Source organism: Silurus meridionalis, chromosome 2 (genome assembly GCF_014805685.1).
Source record: "Silurus meridionalis isolate SWU-2019-XX chromosome 2, ASM1480568v1, whole genome shotgun sequence".
Classification (NCBI taxonomy): domain Eukaryota; kingdom Metazoa; phylum Chordata; class Actinopteri; order Siluriformes; family Siluridae; genus Silurus; species Silurus meridionalis.
Window position 1 is genome coordinate 19,338,501 of NC_060885.1, and position 25,647 is coordinate 19,364,147.

The 25,647-nt window shown below is 36.9% G+C and overlaps 1 protein-coding gene across 8 annotated transcripts; it reads left to right on the forward strand.

Annotated features, from left to right (window-relative positions):
- Window positions 1–494: 494 nt before the first annotated feature.
- klc1a (kinesin light chain 1a) lies at window positions 495–25,508 on the forward strand. 8 transcript variants are annotated; one of them, XM_046836956.1, is made up of 18 exons: window positions 495–734; window positions 4,758–5,034; window positions 5,153–5,218; window positions 5,346–5,510; window positions 6,462–6,540; window positions 8,077–8,302; window positions 8,676–8,763; window positions 9,387–9,488; window positions 10,527–10,700; window positions 13,253–13,352; window positions 13,551–13,603; window positions 13,691–13,758; window positions 13,952–14,060; window positions 14,514–14,648; window positions 19,504–19,554; window positions 20,048–20,178; window positions 22,081–22,150; window positions 23,922–25,508. In XM_046836956.1, the coding sequence occupies exons 2-18, from the start codon at window positions 4,759–4,761 to the stop codon at window positions 23,985–23,987; spliced, it is 1,959 nt and encodes a 652-aa protein (XP_046692912.1). In that variant the 5' UTR covers window positions 495–734; window position 4,758; the 3' UTR covers window positions 23,988–25,508. The 8 variants fall into 8 exon arrangements, with proteins under 8 accessions (XP_046692912.1, XP_046692921.1, XP_046692929.1 ...); XM_046836965.1 differs by having other exon boundaries at window positions 22,084–22,150; XM_046836973.1 differs by lacking the exon at window positions 19,504–19,554 and having other exon boundaries at window positions 14,514–14,675.
- The last annotated feature ends 139 nt before the right edge of the window (window positions 25,509–25,647 follow it).

Consider the following 25,647-nt stretch of genomic DNA (forward strand, 5'->3'; position numbering starts at 1 on the left):
ACTTCTTCCATTTATGGATGATTGAGTCCACTTTGGGACCTTCAATGCTGCAATAAATTTTCTGTACCCTTCCCCAGATCTGTGCCTCGATATGATCCTGTCTTGGAGGTCTACAGATAATTGGACTTTATGACTTGGTTTGTGTTCTGGCATGCACTGTTAACTGTGGGACCTCATATAGACAGATGTGTGCCTTTCCAAATAAGTTACGTAGTGAATGAGTGAAGCAATATGAGGGTAAGGGGTGAGTTTGGGGACATGGGGGTGAGGAACTGAATGACTGAATGTGAGGGTAAGGGGGGAATGTGTGAACGTGGGGTTTAGGTAGTGAGTGAGTAAGTGGATGTGGGGGTAAGGGGTGAGTGTGGGGACATGAGGGTGAAGGAGTGAATGCGTAAGTAAATGTGGGGGTAGGGGGTAAGTGGGTGTGAGGGAGTTAGTGTGGGGGTAAGGGGTGAGTGTGGGGGGTGAGGGAGTGTGTGGGCGTGGGGGGAGTGTGTGGGGAAGGGAGCGCGGATCCTGCAGCAGGAGCTTAGTGGAGTTGGTGTTTCCTCCGCGCTGCTGTGGAGAGAAAGACTCAACACACACGCAGACAAACAGTGCACCTTCGCCGCCTCACCGAATGGGCTGCTCATCCAGAGCCCCAGCAGCAGCAGCTCTCCTTTAAAATCATAATAAATCCGAGAGCCATCACTGAATAAACATTTCGGAGCGGCTAGATGTTCTACAGAACCGTGAGTGCTGGACCTCCTTCTACCGCACTAGTTTAATAAGGCTGGTGTTTGTGTCTACTTTATTATCGCAGTCTCACCCTGTAGAATCTGACTGGGAGTGCCTGCCTCTCATGTCAAACACGACTGGTAGCTAGCAAGCTAAAGTCTTTGCTAGTCCCTGATCTGGGTTTATCCGTTCCGAGTAGAAGTGCTAACTGGGAGTCAGAAATTCAGACTAATAACTAATGTTTATTAGCTTGAGTGAGAAATGAAGTGAGCTGGGCATTAGCAGGTCTAACTCGCTAAACCAGGGGGAAGCTGCACGGTTATAGCTAAGCTAACTTGTTAGCCGCGAACCAATGCTGTGGGAGTCACGGTGTGCAGTTACTTATTCACGTAATCATTAATATATTTGGACAAAATGTTCCAACATATGAATTATAAAACATTTTTGGTAAATATGGATATTTCGGGAAGTTGTTAAAGCAGTTACTGAACTGGCTGAACTTGTTCTTAGCCAAGATTAGCTACATATCAGGAAATATTGGGAAACCTGCCTCCTCATTGAAAGTTGTCTTTGTAATAGAGATTATTGAAAGAAAATAAAAAAAATTTGGCCAATCCTTAAATAATAATTAAAAAAACACCACCTGTGCATTATATTTAGTTTACTATTTAGTTTTGTAGTGAAGTGTCACATCCAAAATTGTAATGCTCTTATCCTGAATTAATTTAAAGGGCCATATGTTTTGTGTTGAAGTTGATTTGTCCTGTATTTGTTGGTAAGAGATGTTTCATGGGGCTGTGATATAGCTAAGCCTTGTTAGTTTTTCATTAGTATTCAAGCAATGGCGTTAGTCGTTTGACATGACTTGGTCTGAAAGCATGTTTTGTGTGTGCTGGGTAGGAAGATGCAGCTCAGTGTCTCCCATCAACCTTTCCAGCAGTAGCAGAACTGTGTATGATTTTGCTCAAGATCTCGTGTCACTTCATTAAAAAACATAGATATTTATTTCTTTTGAGTTATCATGACAGGAGAAATGATGGCCTGAGGTATACGTTAAGAAATTTCGGTACCGGTTTGGTGTAACACTTGTTTAATGCTGAAGAAACAGAACAAGACAGCTTACTATGTTTTTGTTTCAGGTCTAAAGAAAACCAAAATACAGATTAATTTTTTTGACTTCTACTTGCTGTACATGTTTCACTTCCCCATCCACTCCTATTAAAACAGAATTAGGAGAAATCTGCCCCTTACAAGAGCTTTAGCTTTTATAATGTATGTATGTATTTTAGAGTACTTTTAAAGTACTTGAGTGCTGTTAATGGACGTAAGAAACACGTTTTTGTTGTTTTTTGTTAAACTGACTAAGACATCTATTTTAAACAGGTATTACTCTATTGTACACAGCAATAAAATTAATAAAAAGGGCGAAGACAAATGGAAAGAACCATGTAGAGCGGAATACGTTTTTTGGTTTGTTAGTTCAAATATCCAATGCAGCACTTAAGCTCTCTTTTCAGGGTCAGGTTGCACTTCATGATTTAGTTCAGCTGCACACATCCAACCACATGGCCTGGAAGGTTCACTTCCTGTTGATGGAAACCAGAATAAGACTAAATATTTCAGTCAACACTTAAGTGCGATTGCTGTGTTCACACCTGTCCAAGCAAACTGGAGAAGAAAATGCAACAGGGTTTAATGACTTAAATATTGCATTAGCAGGATTGCGAATTTAATGAAGACTGAACCAGGTGGTTGATTTCTCTAAATATAAAGCCACAGAGATGTCCAAATCAGCGACAACTGTTAAGGAAGTGAAGGTGCTTGAGATGTTAGAGGCTGGTCAGATAGAGATAAAGATGGCTGAATGCTGCTATGAACAGTAGTTAGTAATGTCAGTGTGTCCTCTGCCCCTGTCACATCTCCTGTGAGATGGCACATGGTTTTCCTCTTTGTTGCACTGTAATGGCACAGACTTCACTGCACTCCACACTGCTTTGTGGTCTTGTCACTGTTCGCATTAATGCACTATACCCTTGTCCTCATGAGTTCATAAGTTTTCTGGTGAACAGAATAGTGAGTCATACTGCAGCTCAATCAGATTAACACATCAGCTCTGACTAACGGCCCCTTACAAGCAGCATTCCTATTTCCTGTCTGCTGTTCTCTTCAGTAATAATAAACGTATAAACTGTAGATGTATTATGGACATTACCATGCATATCTGTTGGTAGGAAAATTCTTATAGATGTAGAATAGGAGGAGAAAAGTTCTCTTCTTATTTAGGGAATAAAATGATCACTGATTGCAGCAAAGGCCTGGAGCAAAAGCACTTTGCAGTGAATATCTGTGCTGCAGATTGTCAGCTCTCGTTCCCCTTCTCTCTGACACCTTGTTTTGTGTAATACAGGACAGATTTACATTTTAGGATATGCTAAGGAAATTCAGATGAACTAATATGGAGTTATTGTCATGCAAAGTAGTCGAAATTAATTGGGTTAATCGTGGGATAATCAGTGCCATATGTTCATATGTTTTTTTATTTCAACAATGTGTAAGGGAAGGTGGAGCCTGAACATTTCTCTAGTGATTAAAATCAAATGTTCTGTTTTATTTGTTGTTGTTTTTGGGAGGTGGAGACGGTTCGGGGTGACTATTTTGATGAAGGGAATTGACTTTTGAAATAAAGGAAATGATTTATCAGAATGCTAATTTACACTCCAAACCTTTTTAAGAACACTTCTGTCCTTAGCATGTCTACCTTCTGCACATTTTCCTTTTGTTTAGTTTGTTATTCCAATAAGAAAAAAAGGGATAACATGCAGTCAGTTAGTTAACTTGCATTAATAACCAAACGGTGGTATTTAGCACATAAATCAGAATCAGAATACTGTGTTGATCCCATAAGGAAAGGCTTTATCACTAAAGATATATCATATCTTCTAATGTTTTGAACTGTTCGCAGGCTACAGCGCAATCGTACATAGTTGTTTTTGTTTGTCCTCTGATGTTTTACGGTTGCATCATTCCCTGAGGATGCATGCAAGAGTGAGTGAAGCACAAGAGAGTTAATTAGTGCACTGTCTCCCAGCATGCTCTGGTACTTCCTTCCCAGTGGTTGTCACATGTCGAGCTACCAGCCTTTCACTGGGTCACATGAAACTCGGAGTGAGTCGTTGGCCTCCGCTTCCTATTTGTCCTTATGCTGGCTGAGGCTGGAACAGTCATTGCTCTTTTCTTTTGCTTCTTAGACAAAAATCAGGTGGCTCTATTCTTTTACATTTTTACTTTGATTTTTTTATGAGGATAAGGAACAGTAAATCTTTAATAAACTGAGATTTGGTGTTGATTTTTTTTAATACTCTAGGTAGTTGTTTATGTATGCATTTCTGTGTTTGCTTTCAGTTTTGTAATTCCCTTGCTAGGTCAGACTTGCCTCTCCTAAAGAACCCACTCAAGTAGCGTAATAGTTAAAATATTCTAGTAAAAGGGAAGGAAGTAGTTACAGAGATCTTCCACTCTCCATTTCATGCAAAAGCCACCTCAGGTTTTGTGAATGCAGTCACTATATGTGTGATTGTTTTCGCAGGACAGGGTGAGTAGACTAATGAGATTTCCAACATAAATTAGATTACTGTAGGTTGAGCTCCTAGTAACTCCTTTCCATTTTCCATTTACTCCCACTGCACAATTTTTTTAAGATGGTTCCCTTGGCGTTTGATGGAAATTGCTGAAGTGTAATTTTTGTCTGAGATTAAAAAGAAAAAAAAAGGGAATGTATTTTTCTCCCCTTTGCAATTTAATGAAACCTGTACAACCTGTATTTTTTTCCTGTGGCTGAAAGGAGAGACTATAAATGTTTCACAAACTGAGCATGCTCAATTCACAAAGCCACAAAGTGTATTTATGGAATTATTAATTCGTATTTAGTCAAACAGCCAATTTTTACTAAAATGTTTTTTTTGTGTGTGTGTGTGTGTGTGTGTGTGTGTGTGTGTGTGTGTGTGTGTGTGTGTGTGTGTGTGTGTGTGTGTGTGTAGGATGCGTGAGGAAATGTCGAGTGTGATGTGTGTGAAGGAGGTGGAGGGGCAGGGTGACCCTGCAGACAAGCTGTCCCAGGATGAGCTACTGTGTCGGACACGGGACGTGATGCAGGGACTGGAGGCTCTGCGTGCGGAACACCAGGCCATCCTGGAGGGTCTGATGGGAACACTGTGCTGCCTCAAACAAAACCAGGAAGGTCAAGCTGTTGAAGAGAAAAGCGTCATGATTCAGCGCTCGCTAGAAATGATCGAGCTCGGGCTTAGTGAAGCACAGGTTGTGTGAAAAAAAAAACGGTTGAAAATCAACCTTTGTGTTGAAATCTTTTTAATCAAGCATTTGGACAAAAAAGGGCTGAAGAACGAATATACTATTTCATGTCTCAATTCCACAGGTAATGATGGCTCTTTCAGGGCACCTGAGTGCAGTAGAGGCTGAGAAACAGAAGCTCAGGGCACAGGTACGCACAGATGCAAACGCTTAATAATGAAGTTTTCTTGATCCATTGACTCCGACATCATCTCAGGTTTTTACTACACACGTATCAATTCTCTTGTTGTCTTTATAAAAGTGTCTGTGCGTTTCAGGTCAGACGGCTGTGCCAGGAGAATCAGTGGCTGCGTGATGAGCTGGCAGGCACACAGCAGCGGCTGCAGAAAAGTGAGCAGAGCGTCGCCCAGCTGGAGGAGGAAAAGAAACACCTGGAGTTCATGAATCAGCTAAAGAAATATGACCAGGACCTCAGCCCAACAGTAAACCAAACTCTTCCCTTTCTCATTTACATTTTGCTCATTGCAGGTAGTCCCCGAATGGAGATGCGCTCCAATGACCCCAAAAAAATTAAGTAAGTCATGACGTGGCCTAGCCTACTCAGGAATCTTAAAGAATGGTGATCAATATGGAGTCATATACTGCAATTAGTTCATAATTTGACAAATGACAGTACATAATTTACCGAAACAGAGCAACTAATTACACTAGCGTAATGTATAAACCGTATCTGGCAGCGGGTGTGTGGACGAGGCTCGGTTTGTGGGTGGAGAGCAAAGCCGATAAAAACGAGAAAGACAAAAGCCAAAAATGGGCTTTGAAACACCAAAAATATGCAATCTAACACAGAGTCTAGAGTCTAGAGACAACTGAACTCTGTCGACCGCCCTACATCCTGGCGGCGTCCCAAACTATCGTACTGCATATACGCTGCAACATTTGCCTGCTGCTTGAAACTTATATTTGTACAATTTTGTTGCAATATTAAGTCCAGCCATCGCAACTTAGAGACTAGCTGTAGGTGGGGTGGTTACTAGTAGGGCTCTGGGTTACTGGGTTACTAATAGGAAGGTCGGGTGTTCAAGCCCAGATATCACCAACCTGCCACTGTTCGTTCCCTTTAGCAAACCCCTTAAAATTCTGTGCTCCAGGGGCTCAGTATCATGGCTGCCCCTGTACTCTGACCCCAGCTTCCTAACATTGCTGGGTTATGCAAAGAATAAATTTCACTATGCTATAATGTACACATGTGACAAGCAAAGAGCACCCTTTACTTACAGTTAGCACATTAATACCCAGTAGGTGAGGGTAAAGGGCCTCGCCTGAAGGCCTATCAGTGGCACTGATTAGTAGTTTAGCACTTTTAGTAGTTCAGCATCTTCACTGAGATACCACTTCCTTAACTCTTCCATATCGTTCTCTCTCTCTTTCAGGATGACAAAGACTCTGACTCGAGCCGGGAGACTCTGGATGATCTTTTCCCTGATGATCAGGATGAGCCAGCCTCTGGCAGTAAGTGTCCTTTTATTCAATTCTTCTCACCACTTGTGCTAATTGAACAGTTAAAATTTAGTAATTAAACATCCAAACAGTATTACTTTTAAATAATTGATATGCATGAAACATCTTTTTTGAAAGCACTGGGGAGAAAAAAAAAATATATACACTTTGACAGTGAAAGGTTCATGTTGATCTTTTTTTTTTTTTTTTTTTTGTTTGTTTGTTTTTTTTTTTTTTTTTTTTTTGTTTTTTTAACAGATTGAGTGTCTCTCTGTGTCTGGGTTTATGTTTTCCCCTTTGTTTTCTGGTTGATTAATTGCATCAGACTGTTGAGCACAGATGAAAGGGTTTTGTGGGCTGTGCCATGGAGATAATCTTTTATTCAGGTGAAAATTGTGGTTTATCAGATTCCTCTAAACACTCAGGTTTGCTTACAGCATAATCCACAACACATTTTGTATCTGGAATTATAATATAGAGTCAAATGTAGAATAATTGGCACCTCACATGAAAATGAGTCAGTTTTCAGCCTTAACTTAATGAATGGAGCAGAAGAAAATGTAAAACAATTTTTATTAATATATTGAGGTTCTGACTGCAAGATATTGTTTTCATAGCAATTGTGATGACCACGTACATAGTTACAATAAATTATAAAATATCCTCTGGGAATCATAACAGTTTTGCTGAGCTGTTTGACTAATGGACCTTAGACTTTTCTTCATGCAGTATATATTTTTTAATAATTTATTTTATGTTTGGACTCCATTTCAATAAGCTACAAATTGAGAGATTGCAACAGCAGTGAAATACATTTTTCTAGTGATTTGGATGTAAGTTCATGGCCAACTATGGGTAAAAGTTTTGAGGGTGATATTTTGTGGTACTAAGCAGAATTTATCATCTTTACAAACTCCAGACAGAAAAATTGTCCCAAAGCATTTATGATCCATCTCCATGTTATACTGCGGGTACCGGGTGCTTTCCTTTGTGTGCAGTATACATTTTTTTGACTGTGTGCCTGCAAAAAAGTATTTCAGCTTCCTGCTCATTTTATTTAAATAATGTTGCTATTATTATTTAAAACTATTAACATTATTTGTAAAGTGTTTCGTTTTTGACGTCAATATTGTTGAAAGTTTGTCTGTCTTCTTAGATCAAAACGCTCGTTCTTTTATCACTTTTGTCAGAAAACCTTTCCTTTTATACTATTTTGGGTGCATCTCTAATCAATATCATTAACTGATGCAATATAAACTACTTGTCAAATTTTTGCTTCTTTTAAGAAATGTGGCTGACGATGTTGGGTGTCTCAATATTTTTGTCCATACTAAGTGTGTCTGTATACATACATAAAATATAAATTCAGTGTACATACGCAAAACTTTGTTGGTTCTGTCTCCCTCCCTGTATATTCTGCTCTATTTTTGAGTTGTATAGAGATGGTGAAATTCTAATATTTGTTTATTGTTTACTATATACAATTTTTGAATGGCACCAAGAATATTGTTTCACTATTTCTACCTTTGTCCATCTTTCTCTCTGTAGTCCAGCCCCCACACAGCAGTGCTGTAGCAGCAGCTCAGCAGGGAGGATATGAGATTCCAGCACGGCTCCGAACCCTGCACAACCTAGTAATCCAGTATGCCTCTCAGGGTCGCTATGAGGTGGCTGTGCCGCTGTGTAAACAGGCGCTGGAGGACTTGGAGAAGACCTCAGGCCACAACCACCCTGATGTTGCCACAATGCTTAACATTCTTGCCCTTGTCTACAGGTCTGACCTCTACATATATATTCCGACTTTTTTGCCATCTACTGTTGAAACTATAAAAAATAAACTGGATTTGATTTAGGTGCTTAAAGTGCAAATTAATAATAAAAAAATCTATAAGAAAGTATTTTAATAGCTAAATTTAATATTAATAGAAGGTTGGGGAAGTATGTAAATTTAAACTCTTGTGCATTTTGTAATTTTTTTATTATTATAATTTTTTTTTACTTTTGCATTTTTTTTTATTATTATTACTTTTTACTCGTCACAACATGGTTCACAAAGTATGAAGAAGGTTAATTCTCATAAGAGGCTATAGAATGGATTTTAGCAGACTGTTGTCACTCTTTTGATCTCTTCTTTCTTCTCGTCTCAGGGACCAGAATAAGTACAAAGAGGCTGCAAACCTTCTAAATGATGCACTCGATATCAGAGAGAAAACACTGGGCAAAGACCATCCTGCGGTATGTGTGGGTGTGGGAGGGGAGCAGGTAACACCTGTTCTTTTACTCAAGAGGTTTTGAATTATTTGACAGGTTTTGTAAGCAAAATTGAGAAAATCTTCTGGCCAAGTAAGAAGAGAGTTAGAGAGAATTAGTAATTGGCAGTAGAATTTGTGTGTGTGTGTTCAAGCTGGTAGTACCTACCTACCAGTTTACCAGTTTGTGTGGCTCTTCAGCAGGACCTGCATCTTTACTGTGTATAAAAAGAGGTTAGAAAATATTTTCTGACTTTCTTTCTTAATCACTATTTTTTTGTAACCCACTTACCTCATCCCACACATGCATGTGGATCAGGAGCACCTTTCAATCAATCAGAAGATGATTACCAAAGAAACTGTGGGCTGTTAATTTGTTTAGATTTTATCAGCGGGCCGAATTGATGATGGTGATCTTGGGTCAGATCTGACTCACTTCCTGTGAACTCTGATGACTTCAATTATTTGCCCTAAATCAAAACAGTTGTTCGATTTTGTTGTTTTTAGAGCTGTATTATGGATTGGCTTTATCTTAGTTGTGTGTGTGTGTGTGTGTGTGTGTGTGTGTGTGTGTGTGTGTGTGTGTGTGTGTGGGTCTCTGTCTCCTAGGTGGCTGCTACACTGAATAATTTGGCTGTTCTTTATGGTAAGCGTGGGAAATACAAAGAGGCTGAACCACTATGCAAAAGGGCACTGGAGATCAGAGAAATGGTGGGTAGGAGTGATTTCTGTGCAATGTGTATGAATACCCATGAAACCAAATCAATAAACCCCTTTTTTTATTTTATTTTATTTTATTTTATTTTATTTTTTTGCTTAATATTAAACATTTATTTTAAGTGAATGAGATGTAGACTGGTGCTATTGATAATTTAATATAGACATGTTAAAGAAATGTTAATACCTATTGTTTGTTTATTTATTTTTAAAGAAAAAACTTATTTTTACCAATTACATGAACCTATGATTGGTCTGAGCTGTAAACATGGAAAAAAAAGTTTGTTCACAGTGAATTAATTAGATAATTGAGAAATGAAATATAGATTTAAGTAGAGAAAGGTACTATAGAGTTCATCTGGTTATCATATCAGACTAAGATAAAAAGTACCTAAATGATTTCAAATTTTCTTTTCTACATTACACAACTTCTAAACTTTTTTTTTTGTTGTTATATGTTTTTTGTTTATAAATGCAGGAGAATGATAAGATTACTGCCTGTACAATTGAATAGAACTTGTATGAACGTTTTGCAGCCAGGCAAAATGATATGATTGGATTACACTGACAGTTTTCCATCCTTGAGAACAGTTGTTTTCATTACTATTGTATCATTACTACTGTAACGTAAATGCATAATATTCTGTTTCTAGAATGGGTGTAAACGTTTTGGTGGCATAATATTGGGAATTTACTTATTCACCGGTTTTGATAATAAAATATCATTGTGTAATAATGCCCTGCCCAAATGACAAATAATAAACTGCATTATTATTGCATGTAGCGCTGTATTGCATTATTAGTGCTGTGTAGGCTTGTGCATAATGTAATAAAGGGTGGAACTAAACAACACTGTGTGGCTACTAGGAACAAAATAAATTATACATCTATAATTTGTGGTCATTATCTTGAAAACACACACATTCTCATTCTTTCTGATGTTGTGTTTTTGCAGTTCTTCAAGCACATTTGTTCGTCATTTGTTCTTTTTTAAGACGCTTAATGGCTGTGTATGTTGATGTTGTCTGACAGGTGCTAGGAAAGGACCACCCAGATGTGGCAAAGCAGCTGAATAACCTCGCTTTGCTGTGTCAGAACCAGGGCAAGTATGAGGAAGTGGAATATTACTACCAAAGGGCCCTTAACATCTATCAGACCCAGCTGGGCCCTGATGACCCCAACGTAGCCAAGACCAAAAACAATCTGGTAAATCTATTCATCCAAATCTATTCATCCCTGCACATGTATTTTAGTAATTAACAGTAATTATCTTTAGCAGTTCACTTGCCTACATTCATTCTGTTATTATTTGTTTTTCATTTGCCCCACTGCCTTTTTTTTTTTTCTATTGGAATGTTGAACCTTCGATATTTACGTCATTCCATGTGTCCAACACTTCCACACATGGTACACATGTTCACTCGCTGTGACTTCCATATCTCTGTTTTCAAAGTCCAGTGCACATGGATCTCATTTATCAGCCATGCTTGTAGATTTAAGCATAAACTATGCTTAGAGCATGTTGTAAATAAAATGTGACACCCTATTATTGTTTTTATTCTTCGCTTAAGTATGTGTATATTTAGAACTACTATTTATATATTAATGTATATACAAATGTGTGTGTGTGTTTATGTATGTATGTGTGTGTGTGTGTGTGTGTGTGTGTGTGTGTGTGTGTGTGTGTGTGTGTGTGTGTGTGTGTGTGTATATATATATATATATATATATATATATATATATATATATATATATATATATATATATATATATATATATATATATATATATATATATATATATATATATATATATATATATATATATATATATATATATATATATATATATATATATATATATATATATATAATATGTATGTATATATAATATATAAAGACTCTTCCTTCTCATTTATTCTGGTTTATATACAACTGCAGGCTTTCCAACTGTAAAGGTGGCAATAGATCGCAAACAGTCATAAAATCGGCTTTTTAAAGGGAAGGTTTTAACAACCCCAATTCGAACCCCAATTCCAAAAAAGTTTAAACGCTTTGTAAAATGTCAATAAAAATGGAATGATTTGCCAATCTTGTACCCATATTTTATTCCAATAGAACATAGAAACATATCAAATAGCTGTATCACATATCAAGAAAGTTAGGACAGGGCTATGTTTACCATGTGTATCTTCTGTCCACAGAACTTTTTTTTTTTTTTTCCTTGGTCAATTTTAAATAAGCTTAGGTTTAGAAAAGATGGTGGTATCTTTGAATCATGTTCACATATGGCTTCATCTTTCCATAATTGAGCTTTAACCTGCATTTATGGATAGCTCAGCAAACTTTGTTCACATAGAAATTTGTTCTAAAGGTGTTTCTGCACCCATGCAGTGATTTCCGTTTCAGAATTATGCTCAAGGGCCGGAAGATCATGAGCATCCTATTAGGGCTGAAACGATTCATTGAGCAACTTAGGTAATTTGAATACAATAAAGAAATGTGGCAAATTATTATCTGCCGTTTAGACCCTTAGAGCATTTAACTAAACACAGATCATTGTGTTTCCCCACGGACCATAAATACTGATGCCCCAACCGCTAAACTCTGGACCGCTCTGGACAGGTGAACACAGACGACGCTGCAGGATGAGAAATGGTTTTTGGGAATGGTTTGGGACCATTTCAAACTACAACATAAAGAAAACACTGTACAGTGTGTTTAGCTTTTTTAAGTAATTAGGAAATGATTTTTATATTTTTATTTATGCTTTTTATTTATAATTGTATTTTGATGTAATATTGCTATTAAATGCTCTGAATTGCTTTAGTTTTCAGATATTCTTGTATGCAATTTCACCAATAATAAAAAAAGGAAACAATGTTCATTTTAAGAGACATTTATTTTATCTTGTATATTTAGTATTGCTCTTTAATAAAAAAGGTACTTCTTATCCAATTACTTGATTAATCGATTGAATAAAATTAAATTACTAAAATAATCGAAAGCTGCATCCCTAAATCTGATATTGATTTTTGCCCTTGTTCCTTGTGATCAAGGATTTTTCCAGATTCTATAAATCTTTTGATATTATTGTAGATGATATTTATTTTTTTACTTTTTTGTTTTTTACCTAATCATCTTACTGACCTGTTGCAATTTAACCTAATTAGTTGTTAAATGTTCCTCCAGCCATTTCTTTTAATAACATTTCTTTTCCGATCTTTTGTTGCCCCCTCCCAGCATTTTGAGACATGTTAAAGCCATCAAATGAAATATTACCATATTGTATTCCTTAAATTGTATTTGTATTTTAAATTCCTCAGTTTTAACATTTGCTATGCTTTCTGCATTCTATTGTAAAGAACATGATTTATGAGATTTGCAGATCATTGCATTCTGTTTTTATTTACATTTTCACAGTGTCCCAACTTTTGTGGAATTGTGGTTGTAGAATGCTTTTTTTTGTGTGTGTCCCCATTCTGTACAGCTGTGTGTACACATCTGCGAAAAACACAATTATGTAGTACATACTGGTATTTTATCACAGAATTAGATCTTTTATGTATGCTTTGAAGTGAAACTCCTGGTATTCATAATTCACAATTCATAATTTGTCAAGCAGATGGAGGATCTCCCAACAAAGGGATGCTGTAACTTTACATTGATGATTGTAGCTTCATACATCAACGTGTAGGTATTATAAGGCTAAGTACCTCCTGTATTTTTGTTGATCAAAGTGTTTTCTCTCTTTCTAAGGCCTCATGTTATCTGAAGCAAGGGAAGTTCAAGCAAGCAGAGACTCTCTATAAAGAGATCCTCACACGAGCTCATGAGAGGGAATTTGGCTCTGTAGATGGTAAGATGTTATCTGGTGACTTGATATAAAATGGGTTCTGGTTATTGTGTAATTACCTGAACTCTGAGCATGTCACAGCCTGCCATATGAGCAGATGTTTAAAGCAATCTTCTTGTGTCTATTAATTCCTATGGATGCTCGATCTGGTTTGTCCGTTTCATTTTCATTTTTTTCATTTCTTTTACTGTGTTTGTGCAGGTGAGAACAAGCCTATCTGGATGCATGCAGAGGAGAGAGAGGAACAGAGTAAAGTAAGCAGAAGTGAACAATTCACCACTTAAATATAAAGACTATTGTGGAATATTTGGAGGATGGTCATAAATAATTGTTTGTTTCAGGGCAAGCAGAAAGATGGCTCCCCTTTTGTAGAGTATGGTGGATGGTATAAGGCCTGCAAAGTAGACAGGTGAAAATTTGTGTTGTACAGATCACTTACCCTCTAATGCACTTCATATGGTAGTTCTTGGCTTGATTGTTTGGAATTCTTAATGAAAGCTTAATCAATCAAGATTTTCTAATATTTAATATATATTGCCATTTTTTTTATAATGTTTTAGCTCTATTTTTTGATCAGGATCTATATTCCCTCTTCTCTTTAGCCCTACTGTAACAACCACTTTGAAGAACTTGGGAGCTCTGTACAGGAGGCAGGGCAAGTTTGAGGCCGCTGAGACACTGGAAGAAGCTGCTATGCGTTCCCGAAAAAAGGTTTACTTGATCATTTCTGTGCTAATCTTAAAGCGATTTTAAAAAAAGTTAATGGGTGAAGTTAGGCATGTCTGTAAGGTACATTAAACAGAATTGCTACTTCTTTCTAATGTATAACCTTGATAAGTTCTAACTAGTGTTGGGCAATATGGATACAATGTAATGAAAATTATCTATAAAAAAAAACACCCCAAAGAACTCATCAAATTTGACATATTTTTTGATAGTTCATTTTATTTAGACTTGACATTGAACATTGAAGTGAGCACTATCACAAATGAGGAAAACAAAAATGGTAACAATATAAATGCAAACCATATAAAGAATATATTAGATCCAGCAGAACATCTTTAGCATGTGGTAACAGGAGATTAGCAGCATGGAAGTGCACCTGAAAAGTTTGTAGATATGATATGGTCAATGTGGACCAAAATCTCATACCAACCTCTGCAGGGTCTGGACTCATCTCATAAACAGCGTGTGGCTGAGGCTCTGGGGGATCCAGAAGCTCGGGAGAAGCAGCGCAGCAGAGAGAGTCTGATCTCTGACACGGTGAAGTACGAGAGTGGCCCAGATGGAGGAGAGGAAGTGAGTATGAGTGTGGAATGGAATGGGGTAAGTGCAGCACACACTGCCCAGCCGCACACACACTTGCCTACTGTTTAAAGGCTTCACACAACATGTTAAGGTGATAATCAGTTTCAATAGGTGCTTCAAAGTGCATTCTTTTACTGTTGTTAAAGGAAAGAATAGATCGGATTATTAAAGTTTACATAAAATTTCATATTAATTAAAACCAGAAGGCTTTTGGGAAGCAATACATACATTTTAAATATATGAAAGAGATTGAATTATTATTATTTTTTAGTCAGGTGTGGTCTGTTATTGATTTTTTTGTTTAATTAATTAATTTATATTTATTATTTATATTTATTTATTAAATCCATCTAGTTATTTTATTGAATGTTGCATTAGGAGTTAAGCGTGTATAAATCGCATCAGCAGTGTACACCGTGCTAGGAACCACATGGACACATTATATATACATATATAGTTTGCTATAATGCTAGAACAAAAACATTTTCTCATGTACTTTTAATTAGGTTAAGCAGCCTGAATGTGATTTATTTACTAATGCTTGCATAGTTTTATTATTATTCACGCTTTACTGAATGAAATAGATCATTTTTACAATATTATACCAATGAATATTGTGTATGTATTGTGTTTTAGATCATTACTATAGGTCTCAAATTAACCGCAGGGATTTTTTCTCTTAATGAGAAGAAATCACTTCCCCTTTACTTAGTACATAGATTTTTAACCTGTATATTTAGTCTGGCATATTCAAATACAGTGGTACCTCTGAATACGAGTGCCCCTGAATACGTATAATTCAGAATACAAATCGAAATTCATAAAACTTTACGTATTGGTTTACCCATAAAAATTCAGAATACAAATCGAAATTCATATCGGTTTACAGATAAAAATTCAGAATATGAATCATCCGAATCTCGCAAGCTAAAATTCGAAGGGACGATGGTTCCTGCACACCGTTTCTCAACTCTCAGCGTCTTCAAGTGAGAGCACTGTCTAAGCACTGAGTTTATCGCTGTGTCTTTGTTTCGTTAATATTCATCACTGAACAGTATCGCAGTAAAGTAGTAAAATCATGAAACGAAGCAAAGTGTATCAAAAAAGAGAAAAATAAATAACAGTGATTCGGGTGACAGTCTGCCCGATATCATAGTGAAGGAGATTTGTCTTTTTCCAAACAATAATTCTCCCTCCTTCTCCTCCGAACGTCATCTCCATCATGCTAGATTTCACTCTTCTCAAAGGTAAAGTTCCAAGTAAAGTTAATGTTTTTAAGGCACTATTATTAAATGCTAAAAAATAAATAATATTAGTGGATATTGGTTGTATTTTTATAATAATATTTGTGGTCATGTGATACGAATTATCCCACTGTACATTATTCTTTATGGGGAAATTCGTATTAGTATTAGAATATTTCAGAGTGTGAATCGTGTTCTGGAACAAATTAAATTCGTATTCTGGGGTCCCACTGTACGTAATACACATAAGGTCCATTCGCTAACAGAACGAAGTAAATGCACTTTATAAAATGGTCGGTTGAAATGAGAAAACCTTATTAAGCCTTCACTCTTTGTGTATTATTCTCTAAATTAAAGATATACACTTTTTTTTTCTCTGGTATTACCAAGTAACAAACCTGTGATGAAAAAATGCAGGGTTTGTCAATGATAAATTCATACGACACTACAAACAGTAAGAAACGATCATCTAAAATGCCACACTGTTAACTAATGCTAACTAACTAAGAAAACAATCTAATAATTTTTTTTTTTTTAGAAGAAGCCAAATGAGAAGCTGCATCTTCTTAGTTGCTATTTTGACCTCTTATACCTCTGCTGTAGTCTCTGTGCAGTCTTGGATCTGAACTTTTCTGCTCCAGTAGCAACAGCAGCAAATCATCCACTCACGACTGGTGTAGACTGTAGTTGTATCCACACACTCACACACACTCACCTACGTGCTTTATCTTAACATTTTCTTGTAGCAATGTCTGCCCTTTGCTAGCTGTAATATATCTAACCAACTAACAATCTAAATTAAATTGACTGTTTGTTAGACAGAAGTCAATCAGCATGTATGTTTTGCCCTTGTGGTTGCTAAACTAACACACATTCAGCAGGGTCTTCATGTTCATCTTAAGGTTACACACAATTTGCTGGCATGGGCTGTGTGTTCTGTACTTCTTTAAACTGTGATTTACAGCTTTAATAATGTGTGTGTGTGTGTGTGTGTGTGTGTGTGTGTGTGTGTGTGTGTGTGTGTGTGTGTGTGTGTGTGTGTGTGTGTGTGTGTGCTGGGTGGATGAACAGTTTACTCATTAGGCTGAAATGTTTCTGTTAATGTCTTCTGATTCATAAGTTTTTCCTGCTCCTTTCCTGCTCCTTTTCTTATTTTTCTGCTTTCTTTATGCTGCTCTTTTCCATGTCCCCCTTAGTGATTTGTTAGCCGGTGGTGTTAGTTTTCTGGCTGGTCTTAGTGTTATTGTGCGTCCATGTAACTTCTTAAGGCTACAAGAGGAGAGACTATGTAGTAAAGCTGTGAAGGACTTATACTATTCCCTTAAAATACTGTAATTAATTCAGTTTAGTATTGGTTCTACAGGATTTGCTTTTAAAGCAAAGTGAAATGTTCAATACAGTTGAATAGTTTTTCGAAAGCTGAAATGTTTAAATTGCACTTAAGACAGAGATTACACTTGATATATAGTTAATTTCACTAAGATGAAAGTTGGCTTTTGTAGTTTCACAGATTTTTGCATTTTATTTATAAATACGTTTGTGTTTGAATCACCATAGGATGAGGATGAACGCTTGAAATTTTTATGTTGCTGTGTTATTCTTTTTTTTTTTTTTTTTAATCCACTCATATTTGTTGTATTTTAGCCACGATGTCTTACAGCTTGTTACTCATATAAACTATTGGGATCGCTGTCTGATTTTAGGCTCCTTTGTTTGGTCCACTCATTTTCCATTTCTTTGCTCTTTCTTACATGTAATCACTACTAATTTTACATGCTGTTGTATCTCGTGTTGTGCAGTCTTTTAATCTCTTTCTCTTTCCACCTGCCTACTCACACTACTTTCTCTTTTATTCTCTTTCTCTCCCTGCCTGTCTCTTGTGTGATTGCACAGGTGTAACTCCAGATGCCTTGTTGTGGTTGTAGAACTTACCTTCTGCATGATGGACACTCGCCTCACCTCCCTCTGCACCTTTGCCCTTTTCCGTCTGCTCTCTCCAACTGGCTCCTTTCTTTGCCCTCCTGCTCGTCCTCATCTGGGCTCTAGCTGGCCAAAGCAGCTCTGATAGGTGTAAACAAGTCTTGCGTACGGGCCAGTCTTGGCTTTATCTCTTTTGTCATAGCCGACTAAATGTGGCACTGTATTTACTTATTATATTTATTTCCTTAATCCTAATGCCACAGAATCATCTCTTAATCTACAGTGTGTCCCAAGTCTTCATACTTTACACTTTCTTACAAAATATTACCATGATTACAAATATCCATTACCATTTCTTAGTAAAAGCTCGTCTCTCATAACTTTGGCTCGCAGTTTGGTAACTATGTCTTGTGATGTGCTCGCAGTACTTCCAGTTAAAAACCTTTACAACCTCGCATTAGCCAGTTTTGCTATAAAGTGTTCATTACTTCTATGTATAAGACTTTTGGGACACCCTGTATTTATCTGTCTTTACTAATTGTGTATCTGTCTGTCGTCTAAAATTCTCACATATACCACACTATTACTAAGAAGCTTGTACGGATTTGTGACTAATGCACAGTTTACATCAGATGCAGTGATTGTGCAGTGTTAACACCACTGTTGTGCCACTTGCCTTCCTCTTGTTTTTTAGTTAATGTCCAGTTGAAGTTAAACTTGTGAAGGTGCTTCCTGACAAACAGTCCAAACCTATAGCGCTGATGCATGTTTTTACTAACCAGAAGGTCAACACATTCACCCAAAAAATATATATACCCATGCCACAAAATTCACACTTGTGAAGTCCCACTGCTTCTGCTGTAATGTGGACCTATGCCACTTAGTGTATATTATTGGACTGAATTTCTTTGTATATCCTTGACAAGTCTTATATTTCTCTCTCTCTCTCTCTCTCTCTCTTTCTCTCTTTCTCTCTCTCTCTCTCTCTCTCTCTCTCTCTCTCTCTCTCTCTCTGCTTCTGCCAGCCATATCAGTGCGCTTTAACTATATTTTGAGGGCTTATTCTGAGACCCTTTGCACCACTGGCAGCTGACATAATATTTCCGAGTATGGTATATAGATGTGTTGACTCTTACAGTGACTCTCACTTTCCATTCCTTTCTGATTCACTGCTTTTCACAATTTCATCTCTTAACAAATTATAAAACCTTTATTTAGGAACTCCCTAAATTACAGTAGCATGATTATGTCTTTGAGCTGCTGTCTAAACTTGGTGTACAGTGCTGCCTAAAGTTCTCATCTGTTTTTTTGCAAGGAGTTGATGAGATGAGAAAAAAAAACATCAAATGAAAAAGGGGATTGGGGGACTTGTTTGGGAGTTGTATGCACCTCTTTTCCTACTGGTCTGCTATCTGATGATGCTGCATCTTGTCTTAATAAACTGATTGTGTGCTCACTACAGCTTTTGCCTGTTTCCTTGTACATGTCTATAAGTATTTTCTTTCGTGTGTGTGTGTGTGTGTGTGTGTGTGTGTGTGTGTTTAAATGTGATTGTCATTAGATTTGAGGTCATTTTTTTTTCTGTTTCGTGTCAGTGCTTTGCCTTTCTTGACCTGCCCTTTTTTGTATATCTTTGGCAATTTTCTTTGCATCTCCACACCTTACTCGGCTGTTTGGATAAGGAGCAGTGCTCAGGGCACACAGCAGAGGAGACTGCAGCAGAGCGAAGAGGGGTAAACCAAACAGGATTAGTGGCAAATATTAAACACAACTAATCACCCAAATGTGGAATCAGAAATTATTGCGCTGGAAATCCATATTTTCAACAGTAATCAGCAGTAAATTCCTTTGTCCAAAATTACAAAACCTTCAGCTAAATTTAAACTAAATCATGTTGCGGTGGTATCCAATATATGATCTAGTCTACTGCCTGAAATGCTAATAAATTTGCTTGTTTGCCAAGAATAGTTATGTATTAATTATATTTGATTAAAAAAAATTATCAAGATTTATGTGCAAGCATTTAAATAAATAGTAAGAGCTTTGTTACTCTGGTCATCAGAGAATCACAGCATGCTAATCAAAAACTCATGACACTTTGAGAACTGTTTCAAAAGCGTAGTAAATGCTTGAGAACTTTCTCTTCGTGTGTGTGTTTGACAGACATGTGCACTGCTTTGAGTAAATGTGACCTTGTGTGTAATACTGAAGTCTTTCTGTCTGCAGGACGGCACGGGCTCATTAAAGCGCAGTGGCTCCTTCAGTAAACTCCGAGCCTCAATTCGCCGTAGCAGCGAGAAGCTTGTCCGCAAGCTCAAAGGAGGCAGCTCACGAGAAACCGAACCCAAGAATCCTGGGTAACTATCACTACTACCCCATTGTCCTCTCAGATTCCCCTTCCAACACCCCCAAACTACCCAGCTATGGACCTGACCCTTGATAGGACCGAACACTGACTTGTAAGGAGTGTAACAGGTTAAGACTGATTAAGTGAAGATTAAGAGAAGATTATTTTTTACTAAACCCTGGTGGGGGCTTGTTTGTGAATGCAGCAAATCCCCCACTTGACTTTAATATGTAAGAGAATGCAATTAAGTTGGGGAGTATTACGTGCCCAGGGATCAGGGATGTTAACCAAAATAGTGGTGTTGTAAGACAAAATGTGATGAAAATGCAATAAAAAAAAGAGGATTTAAGGTATCATAAGACTGAAGTTTCATGAGGAGGGGTGTGAATCTTATTTTCAAGGAAAAAAATCCAGGAGAGATTTGTACAGACAAGGAGGGAAAAAAACGATTGAGTAAATGGTACAGTCTACTGGAAATTGTGTAAAAGCTGTGTTTTGCAGGTCATAAGAACAAACTACATTTTTGATGGAAAAAAAGACAACACGGCTTTACCTTTGATTATAAAGCTTGTACACACAGTCATCTCATGCTCTGTCGGCTGCTCTACTAAAACACTCTTTAATGGATGAAAGGGTTGACTTGCTTGATCTGCATAACTTGGGCATAAAAATTGGAAACTAGTAAACGTTTCCAATGTGTTACGCTGAACTGGCTGACTCTCATGTTTCCTGTTGCATATGTCACTACTTCAGTGATAACTTGATGTGCCAAAATGTCACTAACTGAGTTCTTATGTCAGGCTTTTATGCTGTAACATTCTGGTGTTTATTTATTAAAGAAAGCAGCATTTAAGCATTGTATTTTTTTTTCCTCTAGAGGACCATAATTACACTTACAGAATAATAAATATATGATTAGTGTACAGCACTAGTGCTCTACTGTATGGTCAAACTGGGGGAAAAAAAGTTTCCTTTTTTTATTTGATTTTGTAATTTTTTTTGCACATTTTATTTTAGCATGTTTTGCTAAACTCTCCTCATGTTTTTATTTATTTTTAAGTGATTGTTTTTATGTTGTTGTTTTTTTAAATGTCTTACAGTTTTAGTGTCTTCATTTTGTCTGCATGGATTTGTTGTGTGCGTAAATTGCTTTCTGTTGTACTGGTTATCGAATAAACATTTCCATGCAAATCCAGTGTCTGCCGCATGCCTGCTTTACTCCATTTTATTTCTTTTTTCATTCCTTTTGTAGGTTCATGTTTTCTGCTTGCCCTGGCTTTTTTATTTTTGATTCTTTTCTCCATTCTCTCTACTTCTGTCTACTACCATGCTATAAATTTCAGTTTGTTTTTGCCTTTTGTCTTTCTTGAATTCTCCCACACATTCTTCTTCATTTCAGCTCTAGTTCGGAGCTGTTTTGTGGTTCGGATTGTGTCTGCCTCTTATTAGGAATGCTTTTTTGGTGCCAGTGTACCCATGGCTACATTATTATACCAGTTAGGGATTTACCCAATGGTTTAGCAGCATTGCTAAGCTTAAAGACACAGCGTCTGCAGTGGTGTGAACACTGAAATGTTTAAAAAATGGTGGCTGTAGTTACTACAGACGGAACAGATTTGCAAGTTATCGGTGTTCAGTTTAACTGCTAAAAGATGAGTAAACACAACATATTTCAGCAGTGTTGTCAGTAACACCACACACACACTGCACTGCATGCTTCATTGTGTTTGTTTGAGATCGATGCATCACATCCTTTTTGTAGAGTGACTAACCTGTGTGGGATTTGCATTAATATGGTTAACAAACGCACAGCCGTGCCTCACAGCCACCCATACCTGCCATTTAAACACCACTTCTCTCCTCCGCCCTTTGACCTGATTGAGTGTGTGCTTGCATGTGGCTCTCTTGGAAGCAGCATGAAGAGGGCCAGCTCTCTGGGGGTTCTCAACGTCCCGGACAAACCTGTGGGCGAACTCTTCAAAGTAAGAATCTCTCTCTCTCTCTCTCTCTCTCTCTCTCTCTCATATGCTCGCTCTCTCTTTTTTTTTTTTTTAGATTAATTTGTTGTGTATTAAACTTTTTCCTGACACTCCCCACACTTCACTGATCCCAAATGTGGATTCACAATCAAATACTAACAGCTCATGTCATAGTGTCTACTAATCACCACTGTAACCCGATGTAACATAACTGTGACACTGATGACTGCTATAATACCTTGTTAATCAATCATTGGGATAAATTCAATGATAAAGAAACCAGTGCAAAATAGGAATACATATTTAAAGCATTTAAAGAATGTTCACCCTGATCCAGCTCAGATTATGGAAATGTTTTTTTTTAACTGTGTTTTAGTTTTTATGGTCATTAGATTTTTTGAGCAGTAAGATCACAAAAACTTTCAAAAATCTTATTACATAGGAATTAGTACAACAATATTATCAGTACATGGTCATTGTGATTCATTTCAGCTTTTAATGAAGAGGATGGTCTTAAGTATTCATATGAAAACAAATGTAGTAAATGTCTGGAATTTTAGAAAGCTTTTAATCATGATCCCACAAAGGCCACTTTGTGCAATATCTGAGTCTCTGTATGCAACTGAAGTTTGACATTTGGAAAGCACTTTGGCTAAGACTAGTCTAGTCAGACTTCCTGTGTGGGTGCGATGCCGATTAAAAAAAAAAAAAGTATCTACTCACTGAAATAACTAAAGGTTCTTGTACAAGATTGTGAAAAATGTAGCTTTATTGTGTAATTTGGTGACTGTTGCAATTTAGTCTTGATGCATTGGACTCAAATTCCAAGGGATTGTTAAGAGGGTTGAGGTGAGCGCTCTATAGCAGGTCATTCAAGTTCTTCCATTTCAACTCGTGTAACTCATATCATGGAGTTCACTTTGTACACAAGAGCACTGTCAGGCTGGAATAGGTTTGGTTCTCCTAGTTCAAGAGAAGGGAAAATTTTATGCAAACGCATCCAGACATCTCATACAACTGTATGCCTCCAACTTTGTTGTTTGGAGAAGAACCAAAAACTCAAGGTGTTCTAATACTTTTGTCCATGTAGTGTAATTCCGCAAGCTTCCTTGCTCCGACATGTTTTCTCCATGTAGTCCACAATTTTTTGTTGGGATTCTGTTTGAGCGTTTCATTTTTGGTTGTCTTTTAATCTTGTCTGGAGAACATGACTTCAAAAGACTAGTGATCACTTGCAAACTTGGTTAATTTGTGCCTCTATTCTGAACAATACGGTGTCTGTGTGGTCCCTTTGTATATTTACATGCAATTGTTTAAACAGGTGTTCGGTGTACCGTCTGTTTATAACTTTGTAGCTTGGCAGCAGGAAATGGATTTGAGTCTATTTTGTTGCTTGAAATTTTTCTCAGCTATTATGGGCTTAAATATTTTGCCTCTAAAGGTAGGCCCTTTTTACAGTGACAGATAGACTTCTAATTATCCCCTAGTTATGATTTCATTCTGTCAGAAGATTCACTTCAAATTCTTGAATCTGTTTTAAATAATTGGTTAACTTTTGACTGACTGCAGATCTGTTGTAGTGAATTAAAGTTGAAATGTGAGTGATTTCTCTCTATCCTAAGTCTAAGTAAACCTTTCATGCCAACTCTAAATGTGTAGGAAATTCTCATTTGTTTGTAATAATTCTAATGCTATTTCATACACGGAAAAGAAGAATATATGAGGATTTACCTGCTTGAACTCTTCATTGTTTTCACTCCTTTTTCATGAACAGGAAAGAAATAATCGTCTGAGGAAGAGTCGGGATCTGAGTGCCAGTCACACTGACCTTGCACATTGAAGCTCTGCATAGCATATTGCTGATGAAGTCGAGAGGGTACACTGAAGGCACGGACTGAGGCAACTTCGACACTCCTGGACTCAACTATTATTTTTTTGTTTTGTTTCATTTTAAACAGGAAACCAATTGTAGACATTTACCTTCACTTGTCTGCATTTTGCAGATCAGTAGACAAATTTGACTTGTGTACTGTCGTTCAACACTAGAAATAATACGATCAACTGCTGAATAAGTGCAAATAACAGTCATGCGTTCTGAACCCACTCCCAGATCCACAAGTGTGAGTACTTCGATGCCCACTTGTGAAATCAAATTGAACATAGCACATTATTCAGGCTCAGGTTAGGGATTTCCACATATGTTGCACTTTCGACCCAATGATTAATGATCATCTATACGTCATTTTATTTTCTTTTGTTTATCTTTTTGTTTAATGTGTGTGAAAGACAACAGAATGCGGCTCTGTGATTTGGAAATGAGCATACAGATGTGTGAAGTTTGATTTATTCCTATTAGTTCGTTTTTCTACCCAGTTCATTTTCATTAGCAGCAGACATTCAGTTTTGTAAGTTTGTCTTGCTTTTTTGTGGTAAATTATGAACCACACCTGTTAAACTCTGTTTACATTCTGTACATTTTATTATGGCATTAGATTTCTCTCTCTCTCTCTCGTGCTCTCTTGTTTTTAGTTTTTTGGTCGTGACCCAATCTACAGAAGTAGCCTTAAATAGTCTATTAACCAGATGTTTTTCTTTTAGATGTCCATAATTTAAAATGTGGATCAAAGTTTTCATAACTACCAAGAAAAACCAGCACTTCACTGGTCTCATGGAAGAAAAAGGTTCCCAGCCTTTTCTTAGATATTATTGCTAAACTTTTATCATCTGTTACATTTTCTAAAAGTATAATGTTATACAGATTGATGTACAGGAGTTAATGAACTGAAACTATTTAACTTTTCACATTGTTCATATATCCGCTACAGACAAAATATTTCAAAAAGGATTATTAAAGAAATGTGTATTGCCTCTTTTTTTTTTCAGCTTTGGTTGGTTGAAGTAGAGCTGAAATCACAGTTACAGCTGAATGTGCACTGTAGATTATATCTTTGACCAGTCTTGAAGTAGCTAAGCGTGACCAGGTCTGGTCTCTAATTAGTGATTGAGATGGATTACTGATTGGTAAGGCAACTACTTTATAATTTAATGGTATAAAATGTCGTCTTATTGTTATCAGCTCTTTAATCCAAAGAGTATACCATTTTCTAAGAATAAAAATGGACCACTGAAGGCAAGGTTCAACTGCAAAAACAGGTATGACAAAAAGTTCATGCAGGTTTGTTGTACATTATACACTGCATTGTATGATCGCTGCGGTATGCTGCTTCTCTGCATTGTGACAAAGTGCAATATTGTAGCTGCTTTGTGTGTTTGTTCTGTTTGAACTTGTATATGACATTCTACTGACAGGAGCTGCTTGGCTTTGTGTCTTTGTTAATAAAATTGTGATAAAAAAATGTCATTTTAGGTCTTTGATATATCATGCATGTATCTATTTTCGTGTTTCTCATACATTTATGGGATGAACATTATTCATTTTTATGAACATCATTCAGTTTTGTTTATGCCAGAGCTACTATTTGACCTATGATGTAATCAGG